The 16862-nt window shown below is 54.2% G+C and overlaps 3 protein-coding genes across 4 annotated transcripts in view; 1 reads left to right on the top strand and 2 right to left on the bottom strand.

The window, feature by feature from the left end:
* RBM22 (RNA binding motif protein 22) overlaps positions 1 to 102 on the bottom strand; it is an 8401-nt gene extending 8299 nt beyond the window's left edge. Inside the window, exon 1 of the mRNA XM_026047537.1 lies at positions 96 to 102. Coding sequence (XP_025903322.1) covers positions 96 to 102 — 7 coding nt within the window. The remainder of the gene's footprint in view (positions 1 to 95) is intronic.
* A 682-nt stretch (positions 103 to 784) lies between these two features.
* Positions 785 to 11588, bottom strand: DCTN4 (dynactin subunit 4). Of its 2 annotated transcripts, XM_026047478.1 has the most exons (14): positions 11443 to 11588; positions 10424 to 10494; positions 9783 to 9961; positions 8807 to 8850; positions 8430 to 8537; positions 7730 to 7750; positions 6761 to 6834; positions 6349 to 6461; positions 5104 to 5213; positions 4085 to 4158; positions 3851 to 3905; positions 3309 to 3416; positions 2806 to 2903; positions 785 to 2241 (listed from the first exon to the last, which is right to left on the bottom strand). In XM_026047478.1, the coding sequence occupies exons 1-14, from the start codon at positions 11575 to 11577 to the stop codon at positions 2028 to 2030; spliced, it is 1404 nt and encodes a 467-aa protein (XP_025903263.1). In that variant the 5' UTR covers positions 11578 to 11588; the 3' UTR covers positions 785 to 2027. The 2 variants fall into 2 exon arrangements, with proteins under 2 accessions (XP_025903263.1, XP_025903264.1); XM_026047479.1 differs by lacking the exon at positions 7730 to 7750.
* Positions 11589 to 12577: 989 nt separating this feature from the next.
* SMIM3 (small integral membrane protein 3) lies at positions 12578 to 14324 on the top strand. Its single transcript, XM_026047650.1, has 2 exons — positions 12578 to 12600; positions 13651 to 14324. Exon 2 carries the CDS (start codon positions 13652 to 13654, stop codon positions 13832 to 13834), a length of 183 nt encoding a protein of 60 aa, XP_025903435.1. The 5' UTR covers positions 12578 to 12600; position 13651; the 3' UTR covers positions 13835 to 14324.
* Positions 14325 to 16862: the final 2538 nt, after the last annotated feature.

Below are 16862 nucleotides of genomic sequence, written 5' to 3'. Positions count from 1 at the left end.
GGCGGGAGCGGGCGGCTCCGGAGCCGCCTCCCAAGCGCGGAGCAGGGGGCGCAGGCAGCAGGGAGGCAACGTTGCTTTATTGGAGGTTTCACTACACGACATTACGCGACGGGCAACGCGGGCACACGCGCGGCACGAGCAGACCCGGGCCTAGCTCCTCTAAGCGTCTACAAGGGAAAGGGCCACACTCGCTAAACCACCAGTTTTAGTGCTAGTTTAGTGCTAGGTTTAGCAGTAGGAGGGCAGGGGAGGCAGTGCACCCTCCAGCTCCCAAAGTAGCGACCGAGAGCCCACAAATACAGTGTATTTTCCTATCACCTAAATAACAGCCACAGAACCCACCACATACAGCAAAATCCCGCTTCCGAACGCGTTCCTGGGACCGAGGGCCCCCAGCACTGCCGGGGCCCCCTCACCTCCTCCGGGGCTCCCCAGCTGTGGGGCAGAAGCGGGGCCAAAGCTCCGGGTTCCTGCTCCCGCCAGGTACAACAGCAGCGGACACGGACACGGGACAGGAGGAACAAACACAAACACACTCATGCTGGAGAGGGGGCAGAGCCTTGCACAGAGCTGCGGGCACGGCCGCTCGCGGGCCCGCGGAGGCACACCTCAGCCACCCCCTTTTCCCGTGCTTTAGGCCAGGGGGGTTTGGGCACACGGAGCCCTTGGCTGCACCGTTCCTGGGGCAGGAGAGGAGGCAGCAGGAGCCCTTCCTCACCGACCTGGCAGAAGGGAGTCATCACTTTCAAGTACTAAAACCACGGGGAAAGGCTGGAAAACAGCCCCTTATAGCACCAGCCTATTCAAGACTATGAGAAATGTTTAATAAAGGTTAATGTCTGAACTGTGACTGCAAAAGTCCCCACAGAGAGCAGAGTCTCACCTGCCTGCATTATACTACTGCAGCTACCTGGTACACAGCTCGTAATTAAATTTTAGTTTGGACTAGAGCTCAATTGCACCTGGATACACCATGGACAAGTTATCTTTTTACAATGGCATCGTTAGTGTGTAACAGTCTTTCCTCCTTGACATTTTTCCCCAGCTCACTAGAACAGAAATAAACTGAGTAGTAACAAGAACACCCCTTTAAGTTTTATGCATCCTGGACCTAGGCTAAACTCTCCAAGTTCAGAGTTTAGAGAGCCTCCAGCTCTCTTGTTGCAGCTGCCTGGGCACAACGTTACTGATACCAAGAGTGGCAGGCAGCTCTGCAGGAACACCCTTACCTCAGTGAGGGGCTCTATCACAAGCAGCTTCCCACCTCGCAAAGCACCAGGCTGTCAAATCCATCTTGCACCACTACAGGCTTAAACAGGACTGTCAGTCAAATCCATGAACACAGTACAGTATATTTTCAGTTTAAAGGCAAAGTGATCATTTTCTTTGTGAACACAGATTTATCACCTTGGCCAAAGCAAGCTACACATGCCAAAGTGGGTTTTGTTTTTTCCATAACAGAGAAGTAGTTGTATCTTCGAGTCCCTCACACTTATTTGAGGGATGCTATTAGGAAGCAGGAAAAAAGAGAGACTTGACTATAATGCAGCAGACACGGCCACCTCCTGAACATGTTTTCTCAGAAAGGGGCATAGGTCTGTGCTGAAAAAAAGAAGACTTCCATAATTGAGCACATAGCATTAGCTCCGTGGGTTGATGGAGGAGACTAATAAAGATTCTCTTCTGTTGATAAAGAAAAAAATCAGCTCGGTGTAGTGCAGGTCTGGAGAAAGCTAGAACTTTCTCTGTGCTGAAACATGTGCTATCAAGTTAAACTAGCAGGTAGTGGTGTGGGGAAACAGAGTAGTAGTTAGGGGACACTAAGATAAGAGTAGGGAGAAGAACAAGTCATCCAAGAGCAGGGTACCCTCACCCACACCCATGCAGCTTCCTCCTCGTGGCTTGGCTGGAGGCCCTGGCACACATCCACACACCAGAGCCTCTCACAGAACTTCTCACCAGGCGCCTTCTTCTACTGTGACAGTCCATCCTGCGGCCAGCCATTGGGATGCAGGTGTTGGGAGTGTTTATGGGAGCACTGGCCCAAGGCTGAGCTCCACGTGGTGGGTGAGCCAGATGACCTCAGAGCTCTGATCGCTCTCCTCAGTGGGCCGGATTGGAGCAGCAAGGTTTTTAAACTCATGCTTCATCTTAAAGCTCACGGTCACTTCACCGTCCTCTTTCTGTGGAGTGACCTTGATGAAAACTCCAACCTTATTGGCTTTCCTGAAGGCAATAATGCTGCAGGGCAGAAAACAAAGAGCACAGAGCGTCAGCCAAGTTCTCAAACAATTGTTTTGCAAAGATTTGTTCTGATCCCATAAAAGACACTTAGTTTGTAGTCTGCAGGCTGAATCTGCCCAGCTGGAACAATAGGAGTTAACAGACCCACTTGTGCAACAGAGAAGGGCCATGATGTACAACTGATAGAGCCCAGCAGGAGGCTGCAGAACATTTTCCATTTTGAAGACTGAAGGGATCTCTGTGCACACAGTACTACTGTGTTGCTCATTCCATTACTGTGAACCTTCTGCTTGAAAAGAAACATGTCACGGAGTATTCCTGGCAAGAATCAGTATTACTACCTATAACCCAGCTGCTACAACAGCACACCCTGCCTCAAAGGAAACATTTCTTGAATAGTCCAAATCAGAAGCTGTCAAGATAGACTTGCATTTCTAATCCCTAAGGAAAATAAAATTCACACACACCCACACCCTATCAGGCTTTAGCAGGCAAAAAAGGGGTAAGCTATCCTGCTAAAGCAACAGTTGTTTTCGGGAACAGAGAAAATACAACACTCACTCAGGGTCATCCTGGAAGTCTTGAGGCTCTGCCAGCTCATCATATTCTGCTGCAGCATCTTTGCCAGCCAGAATAAGCTCCTTGGGAGGAACCGCTACCTGAAGGACAGCACAGAGAGGAGTGATCTATCACACACTGCAAAGCAGCAGCGCACCCTTCCCTTCCAGGGGCTGCTTAACTAAAGCTCAACAGAAGACTGAATCATTCTGTGTTTTCCCTCTACTCTGGTTAATTCAGGCTCCCACACCACGAGCAAAGTGGCTTCTATATTTCTCCCTTGGGTAATGGATCTCAATGATCAGACACATACTCAAAATATTTTATTGTCTGACAATGATGTTTATGTTGGTGACAGTCATTTAAGCCTCCAAGGAGGAAAATGTAATGCAGTCAACAAGGACTGAGGTGTCACGTCAACATGCCAAAGGGTGACCAAGGGGTGATAAATGGAAAGGGGGAACCTTGAAAAAGACCTGGGATTGTAACTCAGGAGGCTCCAATACCTTGGCAGTGCTGTTGATATCATCTGGGTCTCCCTCCTCGCACTCCAGCAGCGTGACATGTGTGATGTTCTCCACTGGATTGGTCAGAGTTAGAAGAACTTGGCTCTCCTGAGATTGAGAGAACAGTTCAAGTAGCAATTATTCTAAAAATCTGCCTTACTCTATTTCTGCCTTCCATAAGTCACCAGTCCACACCTTCAGAACTTGCACTACACGCAGGCAAGGGATTGATGAACACCCCAACCCATAAAGCCATGCAATACTCTTTAATATTAGAAAGACATACCTTAGGACTCTAGTCCAGACCTTCAACTGACCCACTAGCATGCATCTGTGTCACAGTGTAGTCTACTCATGCAGAGCAACAAGTATACTGTTATTCTCATCACCCCTTGCCCCCTTACATCCAATGGCAAACAAACTGAGAAAATACTTGAAGAAATAGGCATGACAATTTGGTTTTGTTTGTTTGTTAATTTCCCAAATCCACACATCTCAGCTATGTCACACCCTAAGATATTTCCAGAAAAAGCAGTACTGACCTTCATGTAGCGCAGGTTGGGAATAGACATGATTCTCACTTCAGGAATATAGTTCCTGCAGGAAGGACAGAGCAAAATGACCAAGATGAACTGCACTGCATTTGTAAATTACTTCTTTTAAAGTAGATATATAAATTGTGCCCAAGAGATCAAATCAAGAACAGAGGAATGAAAATAATGTTTCAAATAAGCATTATCAGGCAACCATTTTCCCCATCCCTATATCTTACTTACACAGCAACCAGCTGGATCTTGAATTTGATAGATGTTGGATTGAATTCTGGTTTGCTCAGATTATGTTCACATTTCTAGAGGCAAAGATATTTCAATGAGCACTGAAAGACCAGGCGCAGCCACACACTGCAGAGTCACAGCTGCAAGCACACCCAGAGCCACAGTATTTACCAACTTTGAGAACAGCACCTAAAAGCACCTTAGAGGTGGCTGTGTCAAATATTGATAGTTTGAAAATTTCATATCCAGCACTATTGGTGCAATCACAGAAACGCAGGATTTGGGACCAGGCTTAAAAATACTCCGACATTCACTGACTGCAGCAGGAAGGCAAGCAATACCTGGCAGCTCTGTGACCTACACTCTAGAACAAGAGGAGGGGGCAAGGAGAAACACAGGTTCACAGGCTCAGCCTGTGATTATTTCTCTGTGCTTACAAAGCATTCTCTATCTAAAATACTTCAGAATATTACTCTTTTGCTCTGGGAAAGACATGAACAATAGCCCCATTTCACAGAGAAAGCAGCTTGTGGATGACAATCCACTAAGCCTAACAGGAGAACTTGGATGTGTTATTTGCCTGTCATCATTCTTTAGCTCTCTGCTCTTCTCTGAAGCATTCTCTGTCCCCATTCCGAGGGCACTGTCTGTATGTTGTATTGTCTATTTTTTGGTGTGTTTGCTGACATAAAATTTCTGCTGTTACTGAAAGCAAGAACAGTAACGGCAACTGTACTGGCAATATCATAGTGATTTTTGCAGTATCATTCCTCACTTAAGCAGATTATACTATTCTGCAAATCCACCTTTGTATCTTTAACAGTGTGGCCATTTAACATTCTCCATCACAAGTCAAAGCTGCTGCTACTCTCCTGCTGCTGTTGCTAGTACTGCGGTTGAGAACTTCCAACAGCATTTGAGCAGTTCCTTTTTAAAAAAGGAAGATACACAGCCCGTCTCCTACAGTCCAGGATATGAGAGCCGGGAAAGAGCTGCTATTTTTGTATTTAATTACCTACCCGGCAGCGCAGGGAACGTTTGATCAGGAGGTGTTTGTGGCGTGGGTAGAGCTGGGAAGCACAGATTGGCTGGAAGTCGGGCTGCAGCAGGCGCTGCCGCAGAGTCGTCACTTGGTGCACACAAAACAAAACCAGATTCACATTTTACTGCCCAGCAAAACTCGAGCTGCATTATACACGTGCACTGCACTACAAACCAGTGTGCAGTGCACTGAAGTGCAGGCATGCTGCAGTCTAAGAAACCCAGTGATTACTGCATTACTGGCTGCAAATTAATTTAATGAGTGTTTCTAGGACCGTGTGAATGCAAGGGTAGGGTGCTACAAATTGCTGCGTGAGCAGGCATGATGAGGGTAATGCAGCATGAGTGCCAGCGCCGAGGAAACCAAACCCCCTGATCTCGGGGTAAAATTCAAAGCAGGTTTTGTAACTTGGTTTCCCTCACAGCTGGGTACTGCACAAGTACAATACATCACTTGTGTGCAAGCAAGTATAGCTCAGACTGGTGCATAGTTAGTAACAACACAGTACTCAAGGCAGGAAACTCCAGAAGCCAAATATGCCAAGGCTTTCTCTCCTAAAACAGGCTCCCCATGGAATCCCTACTGCCCAGCAGGCAGCAAGTCACTTGACAGCCTTTCCCTATAGCTGAGGACCATTAAGGTTGTCATCTTTACCAGCCTCCTATTTCCAAACCGAGAGCATCTCATGATGAAAGGTAACTAAGATCCCCCTTCCCCAAACCCTTGAACACAGCCTGGCTCTGCAGGCCTGCAGAGAACAACTGTCCTTACTTGGAACCACCTCAACACAAAGTCCACGTTGTACTGATGGTTTTATACCATTCCCTACTTTCCTTGGTCAATCTACAGTATTTGATTAGATCACCAGCTAGCTAAATAACTCCCATGCTTCAAACTGAAGTTCAAACAATGCCCTATTGTTTCCTAGGAGCTCAGTTAATGTGCCACTTCCCCAGTAGCACAGCAAGTCCCTTGTTTCCTACTATTATATGAAAAAGGATGTTAGATCTTTGGCACTTCACATGCAGAGAAATTAAGGTCAGCAATAAAACAAAACAAGAGTAAATAGATGCGACTTCTCTGGCTCTGGGCTTTCCCTGTGTAACATTAACTCCAACTGCAGCTCAGTTTCCTGTTTAACTGAACCCCAAGAGCAAGTTTCCAAACACTGCCCATGTTACAGAATGCAAGCACAAGAAGGGACAGAATATTAAGGTATTACCTTCTGTCAGATTGATTGGTCTTGTGTAGTAATCCTCAGGAAGGGGCTCCACTTCTTCTACTGCGTCAGCTGGCTCAATCTTGATCTCTTTTTGGTCCTCTCCTTCCTTCAGACTGAAGCAAAAGGAGGGTCACATTAATCACTCACTAAAGCACAGAACAGCATCAGCAGCTGCTTTATACCACAGAAGGCAGCAAGACAGCAGTAAGGACACAGAGAGATGAGCAGTGACTTGTTTCTATGAGGAGGCTGCATACCTGGAGCTGCACATGTACTTGACATCACCTCTCCAAAAACAAAAGTGTCTTTTAGTATACCTGGATATAGTTCATCCCTACTCTGGAGTTGTTTTACTGTCCTCTTGCCAGTACCTCCCAGCCCTCCCACAAAGCTGATGCCAGCTGAAACTCACGAGAGGCCGGCGAGGGCGCTGAGAGGAGCTCCAGATCTCTGCCGCTGCAGCCGCGTTCCCAGGCCATATTTGTCCTACGGGTAAAGAAAGGCACTGTCAGCATCAGATCTGCCTTCTGCCAGGCTAAGGAAACTGCAAACTCACCCTCTGGACTGCACAACAAGCATAGGGAGACAAGCAAAGGAAAGCAAAAAGGGATAGGTACTCAATTTTTTTTCTTCAACTGTTAGTAAGGAGAAAACAGTCACCACCACACTGCAGACTGGGAGGGACAGATGTATGTGGCTACTGCTCAGAGCTTTTGTTGTTTCCTTTAACCACCACAACTAGCACATCCTCCGCTGCTTCTCTTCCAGCAATTGCATGTCAAGTAGCACAGAAGTGGAGTTAAACTGACTAAGGAGCTAGGTTGCAGTGGGTGATACCACCTGAATTGCTCTGCAGCACCACCAGCAGCAGCTGCAGAGGGTTGGGTGCAGCTGCAGGGCCAGCTTCCTTCAGTCTTGTTACCTAGAAGTCCAACTCTTTCTTCAAGCACTACCAGTTGTCAAGAGCAGCTGAGCTGCTCTTCTACAGCTGAACTGAATGCAGGGTGTTTTGTGGCAGGAATCTTTCTTCTGAAAAACCTGAACTTTCACCAAGCAAGAAATCTAAGAATCCATCTACCCTGGCAGTTCTCCAGGGATCAGAAGACTAATATCAGTAACATTTACCTCAGCTAGACAGACGGCTACAACCTGGCCAAGCTCTGTGAAGGACTATTTTTCAAGTGTATATGCCAAGAACAATGCACTGTTTATAAGGTAATAAGATACATTTTTTGTTACAAACAGTATCCTCTGACTAGCTAAGACTTCAGATGCATTTGTCCTAAGCCAAAGTCCCAGAGATAAGGTTGAGAATAGGACACTGCCCTTCAATTGGTAGTATGAGAGCTTTAACACCAGCAGAAACCGTGAAAAGACTTACCACTACGTGTATAGTGTGTTGCTGTGGACAGCCCCCAAAATAGCAGCAGGTAGCAACAGAGACAAAAAAAATGCAGCCATAAGACAAGAGCAAGGGCACAGAGCAGGCACAGTTAATTGAGAGACAGCAAGCATTCGCAGAGTGACCTGGCTAAATGAAGTAAGCATTTAAGTGACAGTTATAATAAATGTGTTGCTCAAGCCACAGTAATTCTAAAGGTTAATTTTGGTTAACGTTTTGCAGCAAGCAAGTGCAGGATGATCCTGGTCTAAGTGTTCCCGAAGAGCAGTGTGCAACTGTGCTGAGAAAGCTCTAGCACCAGGGTCCTGAAGGCCTTCCTGGTGCAGGTAGGAGCTACCTCACCTCCCTCGTACAGCTGGGGCACGGAAAGGAAATCTAAGATCACCAGAATGACAGAGTTGCAGAGCATTTCACTGTTGACAGCACACTCAGTATGTGTGTCAGTACAGCAAGTGTAAACTCCTCTGGCTTTTACAGAGGGGACTACTAGAGAGAGAGGCAACATAACACACCATCATGGGCGTAAAATTGCTTGTCCCGAAGGCCCTAGCTTATTTCTTCATTTTTTCCTCAAAAACAGCTGTGCAGCCTAATGCACTACAATCAATATCATCTTTCCAGCTGAGGCTGCCGTGCTCCACACTCCCTCGTCTGGGACAGCACTGTGGCCCCAGCTCACCGAGAAGGCCAGGGGCATGTAGTTCCGGCGGCGCACCAGCTTCTTGCGATCCCGCTCTATCTTCTCCTTCTGAGCCAACTGCTGGTAGTACTCAACCAGTTTGTTGATCTGGCAGGGAGAACACGAACAGACACACAGTGAAAAAAAGGAACAAACGCCAGCCGGCTAGTGATATTCGTTTCTTTACAAGCTCATGTTCCTGCTACTTGCTTGAATCCATCACTAGCTGTATTTTGAAGAACTACACATCAAAGAAGCCTATTTAACATTTTACCGCCATGTGGACAACAATTCCCTGCTCTCTGGGAACGAGGCCTATCACCGTGTCGAATTCTCCATCTGCAATTGGTGACTGAGACGCCGTCCTCACCACTTACCCTCTGAGTGTGAGGATTCTCCGGCTCCTGCCAGCCACCACTAGCTGTATGAGAAAGAAAGAACAGAACCTTCAAGAGACAATTTCCGGATTACACACAGAAACTGCATCTGATGCACAGCTCTCTTGATCTTAAGAGTTAAGTACAGCACTTCCTATTTTTGCTAAACTTACCACAATACTTGAAGTTCACATCTACACAAACATGCATCTTTGAAGCTTTTCACAAGCAAGCTTGGCAGAAGTAAATTCATCAGCCCCTCCCCCCCATTTTTTTAAATTATTTTTTTTTTAAAGGAACTTCTTTTTGAAACGGTCACAATAGCTTCTAGGAGTGACTTCAGCACCATACACAAGCTTATAGAAATACTTTCCTATTACTAGATGTCCACATCCCTGTATCTTCATCACCATTTGGTGAACACCGAAAGTCAAAAAGGCACCTGCTTGTTTTAACTCAGCTCCCATTACTGGGGTCCAACAGATATTTTCTGCATGTCTTACATACTGAAAACATTGTTCCAGTTCTATCATGAACAGCGAAACAAAGTACAAAAAAAACCCCCACCAACTTTCATAATAAGCCTTTCTCCCCCGCTACAGATAAACAAAGGTGACAGAAAACAGACTATATTTTTTATGCTATCAGACTCAGCAGCTTCAAAGACTCTGAAAGCACATAAACATGCTCTTCCTCACTGCAAACACAGCACACCAGCTAGAAAAGCAGATTGCTTGACAGTTTTCTCACTAGGGAGCTAATGTGAGCGTGGAACTGGGTCAGACGTTCCACTAACTCACCCTCTCTCCTCAGCAAAAACCTCAGGGAAAATTCAATGTGTTGTGAATTTCCATCTCTAACTCAGAGATAACCACAGACATCACATATACGGATCCCAGTTTGCTTATCTGTTATCTCTAAAACATATATTCAACTCCTGCCATTACTCAGTGCTCTGGCTCTGACTGTCACTTACCGACAGACTTGTCTGCCATGCCCACGTCTCGGGAAGTCCAGCGGCAAAACCCACAGGCCAAGTAATACGCCTTCTTCATAGTGGTTTTGGCAGGGTCGTCCGGGAGCGGAGCGGGAATGCTGGTGGTGCGGGTGGAGAGCGTGTGCATGCAGCACGGGCAGTCAAAGCAGTTGGCACATCTGCAAAGAGAAAGGCCTGAGACAGAGCTCTGCCCAGGACCCCAGGCTTGAGGGAGCCCATAGGCCTAGGAAAACACTTAACACCCCAAATAAGACTAACCCTATGCGTTAGTAATGCTAGGGAAGAAGGGCAACATCAAGGGGACAAGGGGAGCTCAGTCAATGGGAGGACGCTAATAGTAAGAAAAAGCTGGGTGATCCCAAAGGTTATTGTTTGTCTCGTGAAAGCACGTCACCAAAAACACCAGCAATGTCAAGAGCGCACAAGGCATCACAGAAAGGCACTCGCTCCCCTAAAATAAAAAGCAGTAAGGAGAGCGACAAGATTTTTGAGGAATTTCAAGAAGTCAAATCCTGGGGAATATGCAGAGAGTGTTGATAAAGTAGGGAGAGAGCTACTGCAAATGGCTGGTTTGATTTTTAAACAAGCTCACACTCACCTGTTCACCTGCACACACTCACCTGTTCTTCTTCAGCTTGGCCTCAGCTGACGGCATGTTCTCCAGACAGCTCGGGCAGTAGTGCGAGTCCACCTGAGGAGCCACAGGCACATCAGACTCCCTGGCACAACCTCCTCTACAAAGCACGTCGGCCACAGCCTCAAACTCTCACGAGCAATTTTAGGGGGGTTGTGTCTGGTAACAGCAATGAGAAGTCCCTGAAGTTCTGAGAGATTTCTTGATAATTTGAAGCGTTGGCCAGGGTCATCAAACAAAGAAATAAAGGGGTCTAATATCTTAAATTATTAGTTTTGTTTAAGTAGAAAAGATTAACTTGCTCTGTCCACTAAATACGAAAGAGATAAGTGGGGACGGACCTTCCACGGTTACCAAAGCTTCCCCCCACACACTATTTTTCCCCCCTTTTTTTAAGATGGGGCAGCAGATTTTAAACACGTCACTTCCCATTTGATCATTTCATGAGTAACTTTATTCTGTCCTACGAGAACGCTGGTCAGAAACGTTTGAAGAAAAAAATAAAAAATACGTTTGTGTCTGATATGACAAATGGGTTTTGTCCATTCAAGCAACATCTACCCCCTCCTTGAAAAGAGGATGAGAAAAGGAAGTGATTCCCATCATTATTATCATTATTACTACTAACCGCGGAAACGCGCAAGGATTTGGGGGCGCTGGGGGAAGATCCCCCCGCTCTCCCCTCAGCGCCGGGTTGCGGGGGCACCTCCCTACACCCCCCCCGCCGAGAGGCTCAGCCAATCACAGAGCGAGCTCCGCACCCTGCCCGACGCAAAGAGCCAATGCCGCGCGAGGCACCGCCCCCTCCCCTAGCCACGGCCACTCAGGACGCGCCCTGCAGGTGCCGCAAGCCCGCCTCTTGCGGAGCGCCGACCAACGGCGAGGCGCGGAGGCGTTAAGCGGCAGGTGAAGCGCCCAATCCGCGCGCGCGGAGTGGGAGGGGGCGCGGCAGCCCGTGCCGCCCCCGGGAGCGGGGCCCGTCGCGGCCGTTCCCGTTGCCGTTACCTCGTGCGAGACGCACTCCAGGGAGCGGAGCTCGCTGCAGTAGCGGCAGAAGTAGAGCTGCGGCAGCGGCGCGCGCAGCTCCTTCTCGCCGCGCACCAGGTACAGCACGCGCTCCGACTGCAGCAGCGACGCCATCTTGGCGGCGGGCGGCGGGCCGCGCCCCCTACGTCACTGGGCACCGCCCCCTGAGTCACGTGGTGCGCGCGGGCACGTGACCGGCGCGGGGCGTTAACCCGTGAGGCGCCGCCGCCCATGCCAGCCCTAATCCCGATCCCAGCCCTAATCTTAATCCCGACCCCAGCCCTAATCCTAATCCCGATCCCAATCCTGACCCCAGCGCCCCGCTGCCGCGCACTGGGGCTGCAGCCGGACAGCCGTTGATAGATGCCCCTTTCCTGGCCCTTCACATAGCCCGCTGGGCTGGAATATTCCACTGGGAAGGGAAACGGCCTTCCCGGCGCGAGGCCACCGGAGGTGCCGCTTCCCACATGCGAGGGTGCTCCCCCCTGCCACCAAGGCTGGGATCCCGCAGAGGATCCCGGTGTTCCTGCCGGCCCCTCCTGCCCAGGGCCTCGGACACAAGGGGCACAGGGAGCCCCGTCTTGGTTGGGAAGGAGGGACCGTGGCGGCGGAGAGGGGCCTGGAGGCAGATCCAGGCAGGAGCCCCCGAGCCCCTGCTGAAGCTGCCAGGCGCAGAGCGGTGCGGGCGGCCCTGCCCCATGGCCGGTGCCGGTGCCGGCCGGAGCCTCCTGCAGCTCCCAGCGTGCGGCCCGGCCTGTCCGCAGCGCTGCCCTGGCCTCGTCCTGCCTTCCCCTCCCCTCGCCCTGTCCTCCTCCACTTCCTTCCTCCCTTCCTCCCTTCCTCCCTTCCTTTCTCCTTTCACCTTCTCTCTTCTCCCTCTCCCTCCCCTCCCTTCTTCCCCGCTTTCCTTCCCCTTTCCCTCGCTTTGGCTCCCGGGGCCGAGGCGGGGCGGCGGGCGCCGGGGCGGAGCGGGCGCCGGGGCAGCCTCCAGCCTCCCGCCTTCCTCCTCCTCCTCCTCCTCGCGCTGCTCCGGCCGAACCCGCGGCTCGGGGCTCCCATCCCGTCCGGTCCGGTGCCCGCTCGCCGCTCCCGCCGAGCTCCGCCGCCCCGCAGGACCAGAGGCGCCCCCAGGATCAGGTTTCTTCCCGCTTTTCCCGCTGCTCCTGCCTCCTTGCCATGCTGCTCCCAGCTCCCGCATGCCCTGGCCAGGCGCCGAGCCCCTTCTCCTGCCCCGCATTCCCACCTGCTGCTCAGCCCGCGATGCTCATGCCCCTGGAAGAGGGTGGAATGGGGGAAGATGAGGAGGAAGAGCCCTGGGTGCCCGTGGGGCCGCCCGGGGCTGAAGATGTTGGGTGGGCAGGGGGTGGGGGGGACAGAGCGGGGTGTTTCGGGACGGAGTGAGGGCACAGACCTGGATAACCCGGATAACCGGGCGCTAAGGCCAGGGAGCTGCCCTGGGCCCTGCCGGCAGCAGCCCCAGCGCCGGTGGTGGCTGCGGGGGGCGTTTTGGGGCTCAGCCCCACACAGCGTCACCCGGCAGGGCGCTGCCGGCACCCCCGGGATCACGGGAGCTGCTCCCGCCTCCTGCTGTTCCCAGGGTCCCAGCCAGGCTTCGAGAGGTTTGGCACCGTGTGTGCTGCCTAAGGCACTAAGCCCCTTCCCCGGGGCTGGGGGTCCCTGCGGTGCTCTCTGCGGAGCGCGAGGGACCCAGGGCTCCCGTGACAGCCTCGGGCCCTCGCCCGGGTCCCCCGGCCCCTCCAGACACATCTGCCACCCGGGGTTGTCAGCTGCTATTCCCATGGGTCCCGCAAGCCGCTTCCCACGGGCCTGGAGCTGCCGGCAGCCCCGGCTCTTGGGAATGGGTGTCCCCTTTGCAAAGGTCTCCCCATGGTGACACACCTCGCTCCGAGCCCCCGTGGCTCCCACAAGGGAGGACATGGTGGGGACTCGGAGCAGAGCAGGGCCAGAGCGGCTCCCCTCCCCTCCCCGGAGCGTCGTCCCCGAGTGTCACCGGGAAGGCCGTGACTCAGCGAGGGCCGCGGGGCGGGAGGAGGCTCCCTGAATCTGCCATCGGGCCCCCTCCATCCGAGACCTGGCATTGCTCGTGACAGGGGCTGTGCGGGAGGCTGCGGCTCTGCAGGGAGCGAGGGGGGTCCCCGCGTCACCCACTCCGCATCTCCCCCGCAGGATGGACCTCTCGGGCCACACAGACCCCACCGCCGCCCTCCCCAAGCACATCCTGGACATCTGGGTCATCGTCCTCATCATCCTGGCCACCATCCTCGTCATGACCGCCCTGGTGCTCTGCCCGGCCACAGCGGTCATCATCTACCGCGTACGGACTCACCCCACGCGCAACGGCATCGTGTGAGTGCCGGCGTCTCCGCCGGAGCCCGGCGGGATCCCGGTGCCCAGGATGCCGGCTCCGCATCCCGCAGACCTGGCGGATGGGGGGTTGCGCCGGGATGGAGCCGCGAGGCTCTGCGGAGTGAGGGCCGTGCTGAGGGCTTCCCATGGGAGCTGCTCGCTCCCACCACACGGCAGCCCCGTCACTCCTTTGCCAGCGACCTGCGTCCTCGCAGCTGGGGTGTCCCCGCTCCGTGTCCATCCGTGGCTTTGGCACATGAGGAACAAGGAGTGTGAACGCCTGGGAATGTAATTTCCTTGTAGGAATCAGAGCTGTTGGGGCAGTAGGGACAAAAGCTCAAGCCAAGAGGGATGTGGCTTCTGATTGTGCGCTCAGAAACTGCACCAGAAGCAGTGGAGGGAAGAGCCCGTCCTGGCTTGGAGACGCAGCTGGTGCTGGTTACCCCCATAGCAGGGGGCAGCCAAAGCCATGGGAGGACATTGCCGGCACCTGGTTCCTTCGGCCTCGCGAGGCAGAGGAGCGCAGGCAATCCGGGGCTGCCCCGGCCGCCACCGCAGCGGCTCCCGCGGCGCCGGCCCCTGCAGCCGAAACCGCCCCGTGGGGCAGCCCTTCCCGCTCGGATGCTCCCATCCCGTTCCCATCCCCACACAGGAGGTGGGAAGCGGCCACATGGCAAATGGGGCGAGGGGGTTTCTAGCCCAGGCACCGTCAGGGGCCGGGAAAGCTCCAGGATTGGCATAAGCTACAAAATAAAGGGATTTTTCCTGCTGGTGAGTGTGTCCTGCTGCCGTCAGTGCTGTGGGGGGCACCGGGACCCCACGCGCGGCCCGCACGGTGCTTCACACCAGCTCCCAGGAGCTGCCCGTGTGCGGACCCTATGGGGGCGGCGGGCGCAGCGCGGGGCTGGCCTTCCCTGCCCTCCCCGTGAGCCCCACGCGTGGCCCCGGGCAGGACCCTGCGGCCGCAGCGGCTCCCTGTGACTCAGCGCCGCAAATCCGCGAGCGCAGCGGGGATTCAGGCGGGAGGTGGCAGCGTCAAGGGCCGTCGGAGCCGCTCGAGGGCCGTCCGCGCTGCGGGGAGTCTCTCCTGCTGGCCCTGCTCGTGCGGCACCAGGTTTGAGTTACCCGTGGCGTTGTGGCAGGGTGGAAGGGCTGTTGATTCCCAGGAAAGCAGCAATGCCCTATTCCAGATGCGGGGCCCTCCCTGGCCCTGGCTGCCCACAATTCCACGTGGAAACGGCGCTTTCCTCCCTGCACGGCGCTGGCACCGCTGCCAGCCCCGCGTGCCGGGCAGCCCATGGCTCCGGGCAGCGCCTCTGCGCCCGGCGGGATGCGCCGCTCCAGCCCGGAAGCGCGTGGGGCTCTGGAGCTGTCGTGTTTCTCTCCCCGGGAGTTGAGGCAAATATCCGGAATGATGTTTCCTCTGTTCCTCCTGCTGACGCGGGCGCCTCCCCGCAGCTGGAGCTGATTAGGGCCTGTGGGGGCCAGAGCAGCCGGGTTCTGCTTTCCCTCACGCTCCCACATCCGCAGCGCCGCGGCCGCAGCCTCCCAACACACACAGACCCCCAGGACATGGCCGGGACCGCCGGGGCCGCTGGGCACGAGCACTGCCAGCCGGGCTGCGGGAGGGAGAGGGAAGAAGCCACAAAAACTCGGGTGCTTTGGGCAGGAAACCTGACCTGGGGTCAAGCGGAGTGCAGGGAAGCGGACGGGGCGCCCAACCCCAGTGCCCACCGAGCTGCCGGGCCAGCGGCTCCCACCCCGCCGCTCATCCATCATCGGGAGTGAGCAGGGGAGCGGAGAAGGGGGGGCCAGAATTCCCTCTGCGGTAGCCAAATTCCGGGAAGTTTCAATCCCATTGCAAATATTTCTAGGAAAGGATTGCAGGTCGCAGGAACGAAGGGCCTGTTAGCAAAGTGCACAAAGCAAAACAAAGCAGCAGCGGGGAGGACAGTGTAGTAGATCAGGTTTGTTTTTAAAGCATTTGGGGACTAAATTTAGATTGATTTACACTGCGGAGCAGGAAGTCCCTTCTCAGTCCTCCTTCCAAGAACAAGTAAGATAAGGAAGCCTCTTGTGGCCGGAGCGAACCTCCTATGGCCCAAACAAAGCTCTTATGGCCCAAACAAACCTCCTATGGCCATTGCTGGGGTCTCCGCCTTGCAGTGGAGGCCTAAGGCAGCCTCCATGCAGCCCGTTCTGCAGAGGACAACCTGCCTTTCCCTACCCCCAGCGTGGGGGACTGGGGCATTCGGCATCTGCCTCCGCGGCGCCCGCAGGTGCCAGGCATGCCAGGAAGAGGCTCCTGGCACGGAGCCGCTCCAGCCACTTGTCCCTCTCCGGGGAGGGAGTCGGCGGCTGCCGAGCAGGCGGAGGTGCTGACGCAGGAGGCTGTTTTCCAGCACGCTTCCCAGCAGCTCCGAGAGTCTCCCCAGGGCCGGCTGCTCCGGGAGCCTCCGGAGCGGTGGCCTGTCCTCCCCGTGAGCTGTGACCACCATGGTGGCCGCCGGAGCAGCTGCTCCTGCAGGAGCTGACAAACGCCTGGTGGCCCAAAGCAGAGGCCAGGCCGGGGGTGCAGCGGGGCCAGGCCACTCATGGCCCCGCGGGAGGCCGGTCCGGGTGCCTGCAGGTGGCTAATGGTGAGCGGCACGGCGGGCACGCGTGTGCATTGCAGGCAGCGTCACCAGCCCCGAGCAGCTCCCGCTGCTCTCCCGCTCCTGGCCCGGCTTCCTCCGCCACCAAGGACCCGCTCTGGAGCAGCTCCTGCGTCCCCGGGCCGGGGCAGCCCTGGACGAGGAGGCGCCTGCCGGCAGCAGGAGCAGCGGCTGGGGCAGCAGGCGCCGCTCGCCTCCCACGCGGAGCGGCTGCCAAACATCTGCGGCAGAGCAGCAGCCCCGGCTGGAAAACAACAGCGGAGAGGGCCCTCCGGCCACGGCTCCGCGCAGCCCTTCCAGCCTCCGCGACAGGGGCAGCTCCTGGGCGCAGGGCTGGGGTGGACGTTGTGCCTCTCCCCGTGGCCTCAGGCCTCTCCT

The sequence above is a fragment of the Nothoprocta perdicaria genome, unplaced genomic scaffold (assembly GCF_003342845.1).
Source record: "Nothoprocta perdicaria isolate Ctin4 unplaced genomic scaffold, notPer1 scaffold_5, whole genome shotgun sequence".
Taxonomy (NCBI): Eukaryota; Metazoa; Chordata; class Aves; order Tinamiformes; family Tinamidae; genus Nothoprocta; species Nothoprocta perdicaria.
Note: the sequence above shows the minus strand (reverse complement) of the source record. Positions and strands in the feature narration are given on the sequence as shown.

Bases quoted from the DNA above. Each gene is read 5' to 3' on its own strand.
- SMIM3 (XM_026047650.1), top strand. From the start codon at position 13,652: ATGGACCTCTCGGGCCACACAGACCCCACCGCCGCCCTCCCCAAGCAC.
- DCTN4 (XM_026047478.1), bottom strand. From the start codon at position 11,577: ATGGCGTCGCTGCTGCAGTCGGAGCGCGTGCTGTACCTGGTGCGCGGC. The intron at 5,214-6,348 runs GTAATACCTTAA...GTGTGCACCAAG, and splicing joins ACCAATCAATCTGACAGAAG to TGACGACTCTGCGGCAGCGC. The intron at 3,417-3,850 runs GTCAGTACTGCT...TCTCAATCTCAG, and splicing joins CCAACCTGCGCTACATGAAG to GAGAGCCAAGTTCTTCTAAC.